The sequence below is a fragment of the Protopterus annectens genome, chromosome 2.part1 (assembly GCF_019279795.1).
Source record: "Protopterus annectens isolate FY-2018-M chromosome 2.part1, PAN1.0, whole genome shotgun sequence".
Classification (NCBI taxonomy): Eukaryota; Metazoa; Chordata; order Ceratodontiformes; family Protopteridae; genus Protopterus; species Protopterus annectens.
Window position 1 is genome coordinate 642,470,765 of NC_056729.1, and position 11,682 is coordinate 642,482,446.

Consider the following 11,682-nt stretch of genomic DNA (forward strand, 5'->3'; position numbering starts at 1 on the left):
GGTAAATTTAATGTTGTTGGCTGCCAACAAAAGCAATTACTAGAAAATTTGGAAATCTAAATCAGCTGTAACTGAGTATTGTAAAGGAAATAAAAGAAGTGAATATGGTATGTTTAGAAAAGGGAAAGGGCAAACTACATATAAATAAATTAAATTTGTGAGAATAGTACATGCAGAAAAGTGTTCAGGAAGAAGACTTGGGTTTTAAGGGAAAGCAGGAATTGAGCAATTTATATAATATTGAAGTGGCTATAAGTGTTAAAAAAAAAAAAAAAAAAAAGTTTATATGATGCATGTAAATGAATAATGTTTGCTGTGTTTTTTCTTTCTGCGCCATTTTCTATTCTGTAAGAATTCAATAAAGTTGTTATAAATGTCTGCTTTATAACTCCAGTGCCCTGGATACTTTTCTGACTCTGTTCACTAATGTGTAAAACTTTGCACGTTCTTGTGTCTTACAAGTTTCCTGTAGGTACTGTAATTTCCTCTCGCTTCCCAAAACTTTGATCGATTGGCTGCAGTAAATTGTCCATGCATGTATTTGCGTTAGTAGTAGATAAGCTTCCATCCACACGTTGCTCAGAGACAAAAGTTTAAAGGGACTGATAATTTTACCACTTTACGGTATGATGATACAACAAGGTTTGAGTAGGCAAGACTTAAGCTTCATTCTGCTAGGTGAGTAGTCACTACATTAGCAGCATTTTTTTAGAAAAATCTCAGTTTAAGCCATTTGTGAGGGTGAGACCTTTACAGCATTCTCTGTGTATTTGCAAAGCAGTACTAATTGGGTTGTTATACCAGGCTTATGACTGTCTTTGTTTTTCTCTTTACTGAGCTGCATGTTTCACATATATAAGCCTACCTTTCTTGGGGTGATTTACTACACTGTTTTACTTTACCCAGAAGTAATAAATTTGCATGCAGTGTCAGGCATATACTATGAAAAGATATGACGTGCTGACCAGAACAGCAGCTCCTTCAAATGATATTGGTCTGTTCTTATTAGCCTTCCCCTGTTGTAAGTCATTATAATGAAGACTAACATATGTTGTAAACTAGACATTTGTTTTATTGTTTACTTGTGTTAGTTTCTTGAAAAATGTGTATGTTGTTTTATTTGCTCTTCCAGTATTATTTGATTCATATTTACTGTTAGAAATATTTTAGCTTTATTGTAACTAACCTTGCTGTAGTTCTGGGTGTCTTTCTTTACAACAAAAAGAACTACATCAGTACATATTGTGTTTTTACGTTAGCATTTTGAGGCTCTCTAACAGCACATGTTGGAGGAGGAGCTAATTGCTTTTGACTTTAGTTGTATGGAGGCTAGGTATTGTTGGCTAATACAACAGATTAAGGAATTTCCATGCAATTTGTATGTCACACAGTTATACTGACAGGAGAAAAATAATATTGCAACAATTCCTTTAAAAGCCCTCCCTTTCTTACCCATTACTTTCGCAGTTCATCATCCTTGACTTTTTTTTTTCAATGTACACATTAGAAAAATGTGCTTCCCATATTTAGATATCATGTTCGCCCACATATTTTGCATTTTCTGTTGGGAAATGGCCGGGGAAAGCATTGTTGATCCATTTTGTTACATGGATACGTACAAGTGCAGCTTGACATGGGGAGGAGGAAGTAATGTCCTTCCTTAACACTGTTGCAATATTCCTCACCTATAGAAACTCCTACCAAGGATAGCCCAATGTTTGCCAAGTGTACCAAAGCCTTTGCATCCTCCTTGCATCATACATCAACCATATGCATCCTGCCCAAGCGAAAGGCACTAAGGTGATGCAAGTATGATGAATACTTGGAACTTTCTTTGTGCCAGTCAGAACGCTACAGTGAAATGTCAGTCTGAACACCTGTCACTGAGCAGGTTTCTGTTGAGTCATTTACAGGTAAGTTCTCCATTGGGGTTCTTTCATTTTCTTCCTGTACTTATGTGCTTGAGGTTTATGTCATCCAGGAAAAGAAAATGTCAGTGGGGGAGGCTGATTTCCATAAAGATCAGCACAAGAAGTGTTTGTTCTGTTTAGGAGCTTCACACAGTCATACTCAGTGTACCATTTGTCAGGCTTTCTTGCCTAAAATGCTTAGCAGCTATCTGCCTTGTGCTTCCATTTACCTTGAGAACCAATATCTGAAGCTTTTGGCCCACGGTACCATGGCTGAATCCACCCACCCTAAGGTACTGTCGTCTCATAAGAAGAAGACCAAGAAGTCTTTAGCTAATAAATCTGTTGCTGTCCAGCCTCTGCTGGATGTCTCTTTCAAAGTGAGTGAAGACTCTGAAGACCTTCCAGTGCCAGGGTGCCAACACTGGTTTCCTCTGCCCTGACCCTATCTGGGGCCAGCATGGAACAGACTTGTCGCATGTCCTCTGAGGCTATGCAGACATCTACCATGGAGGTTGAGGGGGAACCACGGCTGATTATTTCTGAAGGGCCTACGGGGTTTCCCCAGAGTCTGGTTATGGAAAAAGTGCCAGGCACCCAAATCGAGTCTAGGCGTGAGTTGGAGCCTCTGTTGGTCAAAGCTGACATCCCACTGAAGAAGAAGCAGAAAACTAAGTACATTCCTTCCATCCCTAAGGATTCTCATAGAGAATGTCAGGATTTTACACAGGGCTCATTCATTGTCTTGATGGCTGTAAGACCTTCTCAGGGGGTGTCCTGTTCTTGCTTCGCATTGGTCTTCTACTCATGCCAGAAGGACTAGAGAACCTGATTCTTCATATGAGGAGAAGGACTTGTGAGAAGAGTCACTGGCCTACTCCTCACAGATTACTTCTCCTTGAGATTATGGGTTTGAGGAAGAGGATTCCTTGAATCCTGATTTCTCATTTTGTGGAATTGTCATTTGGAGACCGTAGTCACATGATGGCGCATATTAAGTGGGATTGCTCATAAGTTGATGATATTCAAAAGAGGTGTTATGAGCTTTTGCAGATGGAATTTCCTAAACCTTCTGCTGATCCTCCTGTGTTGGTTTCCTTGTTGGACACATTTTCAGCTGCCTCTTTGGGTCCTGACTCCCATCCTCCTGCCCTTAGAAGTTTGACCATTTCTGTAAGGTGCCTGAAGCCTTCATGCATCTCTACAAGTGTCCTCCTCCTGCCCTTTGGATGCTCTCTTTTTCTGCTGATAAGCTATCCAAGCTTTTTCCATCATCTAGGCTTCTTCCTTCTAATTAACATAGTCAAGCTATGGGAGGTTACAGAGAAAAGTGTACACTTCTATCACTTTGGCCTTTAGTGACATTAATTTTCAGACTGGTATGACCAAGTGTGTTTTGGCCTTTTTGTCTCAGCTTGGGGGGGGGGTTGTCTGACCTTCCTAATTCTGAAGGGATGATGGCTGCCCTGTCCTTGTTGAGCTCCATTTCTCAGGTTGTCTGTCACTCCTTTAAATGTAGATGTCCTTCTGAATCACTGTTGCAGTATTCTTCACCGTAGGGATCTCCTGCCAAGGATAGCCCAATATCCAGCCTGTATGCCAAAGTCTTTAGATCTTGTATATGCTGTATGTCGTACATATACTCCCTGTTCAGAGAGTAGGGCATAAAGGTGACTTATGTACGCAGCTACACAGGACTTATTTGATGCCAGTCCAAACGCCATCATTGTTAGTCATTCTGAATGTCCTTTGTGCTGAATACCTCACCATCAGATAAGTGCCCCATTGGGGGCTTCCCCCCCCCCCCCTTTGGTCTTTGTTCCTTTTTGTTACCTAGAGTTCATATCATCCAAGAAGGGAAAATGTCAATGTGAGAGGCAAATTCCTCATAAGGATCATCATGAACAGTGCCTCTTTTGCCTGGGTGCTTCCCACAACCATACATCTTGTAGCATTTGTAAAGCTTTTGTGTCTAAGACTCTTAAAAGTCTGTTGTCTTCTTTGGCCATCTATCTGGAGAACCAGAGGCTTAAACTGTTAGCCAAGGTAGTACAGGGGAATCTTCTAACCCCAGGGTATCGTTAAGCAAGAAGAAGGCCAAGAAGTCTTGGCCAGACTCTTGCTGTCCAGCCTCCACCAGACATTTCTCTAGAAGCTGGCGATAGCTCTGTAGGCTGTCCTTTTCCATCTGCATTTTCTCTTTCTGGATGTGCATAGCCTCCTTTCTCTTCTAGGGCAATTCAGCTCTGGGTTACTGCGTCAGTATGTCACCCTTTTGCCCTACACTCTGAGTGGAGAGTATGTGACGTATGGTGCATACAAGGTCTTAAATGCTTTGATATACTGGCTGGACATTGGGCTGTCCTTGGCAGGAGATCCCTATGGTGAAGAATGCTGCAACAGTGAAGAGAAGGATTTTTACTGTTATGGAAAGAGCTGTGCTTTATTATGCAGGTGATGCATCATCTAGGGCTGCTGCTTCTGTTTCAGTTATGAGGAGGTACTCTTGGCTTTCCCTCCAGGCTCTGTTTGATGACATTAAAGCCAAACTGCTGGATGCTCCTTTGGACAACCAAAATCTGTTTGGTATGGCTGCTGCTGACTTGTTTAAGACTAACGCTAATATGGTGCAGGATCTTAAACAAATCTTGGGTTCTCTCATACCCAAATTTCAAAGAAACCATCCTGCTAAGTCTGCTTTTGCCCGTGGGCAGCCTTGTCATACTTCTAAGGAGAAGAATGTTTATAAGTGTATATTATAAGCCCACTCAGACTTCCAAAGCTCAAAAGCTGTCTTTTCAGCAAAAACATGCCTCCCTCTGAAATATTTTCTCTCCTTCCACTCAGTTTCCCCTGTCTTTCAGGCTTTCTGTGTCTCTCCCTACCTGGAAACAAATAACTTCAGATTCCTGGGTCCTCTCCAGTATCAGTCAAGGTTATTTTATGGTATGCAAGTCCCTATCCCCATTCTCAGGGCTCCCTCAACCTCTTCCACATCAACGTCTTCATGTTTTCTGGTGTTCTGTGTGATTTATAAGATCAGGACACCCATCATTCAGTCCATTCCACACTCCCAAAGAGGAACAGGGTTTTTATTCCAGAATGTTTCTGGTTCCCAGAAAAGCAGTAGCTTGGAAACCAGACTTGGACTTTTCCTTTCTAAATATTTTTCTATAGATTTCTTCCTTCAGGATGCTGTCCCTCCAGACTCTGTTTCCCGTATTACTTCATCAGGCCTTTTTGGTCTCACTAGACCTATAGGATCCATGTCCATGTTCCCATTCACCTTCTCTTCAGGAGTTTTTTTGCATTTCTCTATTCCTTCCTTTCATTTTCACTTCTCTGCTTAGCCCTTTGGTCTTTCTGCAGCCCCAAGGGTGTTCACCAGATGTCTGGCCCCTGTCATAGACTTTCGCAGGCTTCAGGGAATCAAGGTATTTCCTCCATCTGGACAACCAACTTCTTCAGGCATCAATGGGATCTGCATGTCACCACGATCCTTCGACCCATTCTGGGATTCACGGCCCATTCTGGGATTCACCATCCATCTAAAGAAGTCAAGTTGGACTCCTTCTCAAGGTTACATTTTTCTGGGGTGCATAATCTACACCATTCCAAAGCTGTCTTCTGTTCCTTCTCCCGAGGTGCTGCCTCTGACAACCTATTACCAGTCTCTGCTTCCTCTTTCTGTCATTTCTGTAAGGGAATTTCTCTGTGTCCTGAGATTTATGGCATCTACTTTTCCTGTGCTCCCCTTTACCAGTCTTCATATGCAAAAGCATCAGTGGTACCTGAAGGCAGTTTTGGCTGCAGCATTGCCATCCTCTGGAGTTTCCAATCCTGTTCCTTCCTTGTCACAAACTCAAGTTTCTTTGGTGGATTCAGCAGATCTCCCTCAATCTGCTTCTACCTTTCCATACCCCCATCCCTACTCAAGTTGTTCACAAACACTTCCTATCAGGGGTGGGGTGCTTCTTCCAACAATCTGAGGGTTCAGGGTGTTTGGCCTCTTCATCAGAGGTCAGACCTCATCAACATAAAAGAAATGGGGGTTTTTATCTTTGCTGTTCAGGCATTCCATTGTCTTTGGTCTCCAGGCCTTTTAAAGGTCTTTGCAGGTATCATCACAGTCATGTGGTACATCGACAAATGGGGGGGGGGGCAAGATCTTATCTCTGCATACTACCACTTCAGGCCTGGGATTTGGCTCTCTACCATCAGGTAACGTTTCAGGTGATTTAGATTCCTTCAGAGCACAGCCTTGTGGCAGACTCCCTGAGCAGGTCCAGAGTACAACCTTATGAACGATTGCTTCACAGAGAGATGTTTCTGGACATAGTACATCAATGAGGTATTCCTCAAGTGGATCTGTTTGCTGCCTGTCTAAATGGGCAGCTTTCATGCTTTTGTTTGAGTCCCACGTCCTCTGACTTGCAAGATGGGCATTATGTTTTTTTCGTGAAAAGGGATGTTTCTGTTTGCTTAACCACCTGTTCCTCTACTTCCCAGGGTCATACACAAAATTAGAAACGACTCTCCAGGAATCTTGCTGGTAATTCCCTTTTGGCCCAGACAACATTGGTACCACCTTCTGTTTCAACTGGCCAGATACAATCATAAGTTACCTCACTGGATGGATCTTCTCACACAAGACAAAGGGGTCTGTCATTCACCCTCAGTTGTCCAGTCTTCAGTTGACTCTTTGGATGAAAGGATTTTGATCCCATTCAGACATCGCTTTTCCGAGGACATGCTTGGGGTGCTAGAAGAAGCCAGGAAACGCACTACCAGAAATTCCTATATGGCTAAATAGAAAAGGTTTTCTGTTTGATGTCTCAAGCTTTGCCAGGATCCCTTCTCATTGGGGGGTCCCTTTGGTCCTTACTTGCGTGAATTTCTCCATGCTGGCTTGCCATATTCCTCTGTTAAAACTCACTTGTCAGCAATCCCTGCCTATCTGCCTATGAATCCTCCATTGGCCTGTTGTTTTGAGATCAAACAGTTCCTTAAAGGCATCCTTCATATCATCACCCCTCCCCCAAGAAAACCTATTCCTCCCTGTTGGTACCTTAACTTTGTCCTTGAAAAGTTGACTGAGGCTCCTTTTGAGCCTGCTTATTCTTCTTTGCAACACTGTACCTGGAAGACTGTTTTATTAGTTGTCCTTACTTCAGCCAGGAGAGTGTCTGAGCTTCAGGCTGTGATGGTATCTCATCCCTTTTTGATTTGTCATAGGGACAGGGTGTCTCTGCTTAGTAAACCTTTTTTTTTTAATGCCCAAGCTGGTCAGCTAGTTGCCTCTTAATCAGTCTATCCAGCTTCCTTCCTTTTTCCCTTCTTTTGCATTCTGCTAATGAGAAGGTTTTTCATTCATTGGATCTGCATAGACAACTCTGGTATTATTCGAGATATTCACAGATCTGAGCAACGTTTCTTTTCATTTCAAGACATTGGGTTTGATCATTTCCTCTTGGACTTCTAGAGCCATTTCCGTTTGCTATTCTTCTCATGGTAAACAGCATTCTCTTCATTTTGAGATCCTTCTACAAGGGCAGAAGCCTCTTCTGGAGATTTTTTTTCAAAGGTTTAAGTACTGGATCCATCCTCGAGTCTGCTACTTGGTCCTCTGTCCACACTTTTACTAAACTTTACAAGATGGATGTCATTCCCAGGGCTAGGGCAAGATATGCCAGGGCTATCCTTCACGGGTTTGTGGAGGGATTCTCTGTGCCTTCCTGCAGTTATCCTTTACTGTAGCTTTGGTACTTTCCCATTGGTGATAAATATTGCAACAGGGATATGGAAGGACATAGTACAGTTGTGTAAAATATTACCATAACAGTAGTTGTCCTTCTTTTCACTGTTGCAGTATTCAACCCTCCCTCTTGGCCCCATATTTATCTTTTTTTTGTTAGGAACACTTTGCTGGCTAGGAGGTCTTTACCAACATTCTGTTTTGTTTCTCTTTCTTCCTGGAAGTGCATGGTCTCCTTTTTCCTGGGGATACTCTAGTTCTCCTGGGCACTTCAGTTCTGAATATTTAGCATAAGTACATTACCTTTATGCCCTACACCTGGGCGGGGAGCATACAGTTGACGTACAATGCAGGGAGGATGTAAAGGCTTTGGCACACTGGCCAGATGTTGGGATGTCCTTGGCAGGAGATCCCATAGGTGATTTATACTGCAACAGTGAAAATAATCTACTGTTAAACTGTACTTTCCCTCGAGATATCACTAGAATTAGTCTGGACTTGCTACTGCACAGTACAAGTCTTTGCATTGCATATTGTGTAAGAATCTATCCCCAAGTATTTACTGTTTTAGAACTGCTGCTTCTTCTAAGCTTGTACTTTTCTTTTGTTGTATATGCATGAGTGATTGTCTTTGGGAATAGAAAGAAGTTTATTTGTTAAGTTGCTAGCAGTGTGTAGTTGCATATCTTTGAAACTTATTTATTTTTCAGATTCAACTGAGGATTCCCATGTCAGATCCATCTACTACCCACATACAGGAGATTACAGGAAACATCAGCAGACTGACTTTGACCAACAGCCCCTTTGTGTCGCGGGCATATCTCTCCCCCGTCTACCTTTCTTGTGCCATGCTACTTGTGGCCCTGAGTTGGCAATACTTAAGTACCCTCTCCCAGCCTTCAGATGAGTACATCAAAGGTCTCTGAAACCAGTTATTGTTAAAGCTTTTCAGAAAGGACAGCTATGGATCCAGAATGCAAGCTGGATGGCAGTGTTCACCACGTATTTCAGGAGACTGGTTTGTATGTGATTCTCATTTCTACAACTAGTTCCTGCAGTATGATCAGTCCTAAAGACAAATCATACTGCCTGTTTATTAGTTGTTAACAAAGAATGCTCTGAGTTCCTGTTCATAAGAATCTGCTTTGGACAGCTTCAGCCCATCTCAAGATCTGTGAGGGCCGGTTTTGAAAATTCACACAGTCTGGGGTCCTTGGTAGAGACAATGCTGCTGTCAGTTTGTGTACCTGACTTCAAGTATCCACTTCATTTAGTGTTGGCTTCCATTTAGCCTGTGTTAAATTGCCACTGCAAGCAGTCGTGGCACCCTTTCATCCTAAAGTGTTGGGGTTCTGTTCTTAATTTTCCCACTGAAATATGTCTGCTCACACAGCCACTGACCAGTTCTATATGTTGTAGCAGTGTCTGTAAACACAACACTTACCATTTTCTGAACAGTCATTTTGCTTTTGAAGTGCTCTGAATCCAAAGAAGCATTATATTGTGAATTAATCATAAATTGCAAATTACATTTTGGCACAGATGACATATACTACATTTCAAAGACTGAAATGGAATCGGATTGCTACCATAGGGTTTATGAAATGGAATCAGATTGCTACCATAGGGTTTATGATGGGATTTAATCCTGAGTGAAATAATGATGTTCACTGCAACTTTTTACTTTTGGGCCCTGCCAACTCGGTTATGATACACTGGATATTCTTTGTTTAGAAATCTGTAAGATCTTTCTTGTTTCCAGATAAACTTAACTGCTAAATATTCCTAATACATTCTTTGCATTTAATTGTATTACAGCTGATGTGGTTTTGTTTACTTAAAGATATCCAGTAAAAGATCACTGCTTTCAGCTAAATTTTATTTTAGCAGTAACGCAGCATTATTAAGGCTCAGGGGGGAGGGGCTAGACTGTAAAGCATTGACTTAAGTGATCTTGTTTTGCGCTTTATTTTCTGTAATTTGTTGCAGAGATTTCATCTGCAGTTGTGAGACTTTTTTTGTCCATTTTAGCAAGTCCTGCTCAATGATGTATTTTTAGATAATTATAATTAAAGTCTTTGAAATAAACTTTGCTTTTGTACGACTGTTACTCTAACCTTGTTTTCCTGACATTTTGTACAGTTTGAGAATGTTGAATGTTATGTTTGAAATTAATACAAAAAAAGTCACACACTGACAGTATTTTTGCTTACATAGATTATTTCCACTGTTTGTACAGTATGCCTTACGTTGACTAGTTTCATTTGATAATAAGCAGCTTGCCTTCTGTGTAGGAGACCATTGCATAAATGGGTGAAATGCCACAGCGAATTGAGGTCCTGTCTGTATTGTGGCAGTGCTATGGCTGCAACCTCCAGCCACAGAGCAGGACTTGTCCTCCTAATGCATTGTCTTGGCTTGTATTATGTAACTCCGGATCCATCTCTTGAACAAGTCTGGTATTTTGTCCATCTTATTCTGTACAGTTTACCTTTGTTAAGCAAACCTGGTTAGTTGAATGAGTGGCTGTTTGCTATTCTGGATGATCTAACATCTCTTAAATACATCATGGGACAGGAGCCAGTTGCAGATTCTTTCTTTGTGTATAGTCCACCAGAATACATTGGAACATTTCTCCAAGCAGTCTCAGATCTCCTTATTGACCTAATACACAAACCTACTATGGCTTACAGTGGGGAATTTTAGTGCCTGGGTCAGTAATACTTGCAAGACTGTGATTGGGCCTTCCTGATCTGATTCCTGGCTCACCCAGGTATTTTCTGCTTCAACCTACAAATCTGGACATTCTTTGGACTTAGCCTTCCAGCTTGGTCTTGAGATCAGAGATATGTTTGCGGAGTTTCAGGCTTGGCCTTCCTTAGTCTCATTTCCCTAGTATGGATGCGTAGGAATTTCAGGCTTGTGAATTCAGATATCTTGCCAAGTCTTTGACAGTGCCCTGAAGAGATCAGTGCAGATGGTTCAGATGCATTGGTACTCTCTCTCTTATTTGTGCCATTGCCAGTGCACCTGACCTGGTAGCCCTGGCTAGTGTATGCCGTAGAGCCATCATTTTGGACAAACCATAGTTTGAGCTTGAGATGAGGTCATTATGAAGGCACAGGTGGAGGTTGGATTTGCAGATTTGTTCCGACTGTCTTCTTACTGGTGAACACCATGCTTTATATTAGACAGAGTTCTCCAGAAAAGGGCATTCTTGTGTCAGAAGAGATCTCTACCTCATCTAATCATCCTGCTATACTCCTCCAGGGGGTCGGCAAGTTTTACAGCCTCCCTGACCACTGAGAGTATTTTTCTTCAAACGATTATAAGAAAGGCATATAACTGTTTGCAAACAAGATTACCATAGTCAGATAATTGTTTCCCCTTGGTATGTACTTTGAGTTTGGTTAGCCATCAGTTTGGGTGATTCAGACTTAGCTGATGGAGCATCTTTAAAAAAAGTCAATTCAGCTGTACAGCTGAGCAGTCTTGCATTAGATCCTGGATCTGGAATGCTGTTGAGAACTCATTTCAGTTCGGTCCATATAAATGGTTTATTCCTCATTGAGGACTAGGGTTTTTCCAACTATAGTAAAAGAGGCTTTGATTATTCAGTCTTCATGAAAGTGTCTGATTGGGCAATAATTCTCCAGAATATTAGCAGTCTTGAACATTAAAGATGGTAGAGAATATGGTCTAAGCACATATTGGATATCACACTACTTACTAGATCCTTATTAGTTTGGTTTTAGGTCTAAGCGCAGCATGGAGACCACCCTCATTACAGTTGTGAATAACTTTCTAGTAATGAGAGATTAGCAATATTCCATATTTGCTGTGTTTGATTTATGATTGGCTTTTAATATGATGAGTCATGTGATCTTCATCAAACTCTTGAAAATGACCTGCATGTACTGCCGTAAAGTGATTTACCTTCTACCCTTTGGGATACAGCAAGTGGTGTTATATTGAGATTTATTAGGCTGCTACCTTCTGGATTGTGATGTACCTCAG

General features: G+C 41.6%; 1 protein-coding gene across 2 annotated transcripts in view; it reads left to right on the top strand.

Annotated features, from left to right (window-relative positions):
- FDFT1 (farnesyl-diphosphate farnesyltransferase 1) overlaps window positions 1-9,753 on the top strand; it is a 387,885-nt gene extending 378,132 nt beyond the window's left edge. For both annotated transcript variants that reach the window (XM_044062382.1, XM_044062381.1), the window contains exon 9: window positions 8,376-9,753. In XM_044062382.1, coding sequence (XP_043918317.1) covers window positions 8,376-8,591 — 216 coding nt within the window. In that variant the 3' untranslated portion in view covers window positions 8,592-9,753. The remainder of the gene's footprint in view (window positions 1-8,375) is intronic.
- The last annotated feature ends 1,929 nt before the right edge of the window (window positions 9,754-11,682 follow it).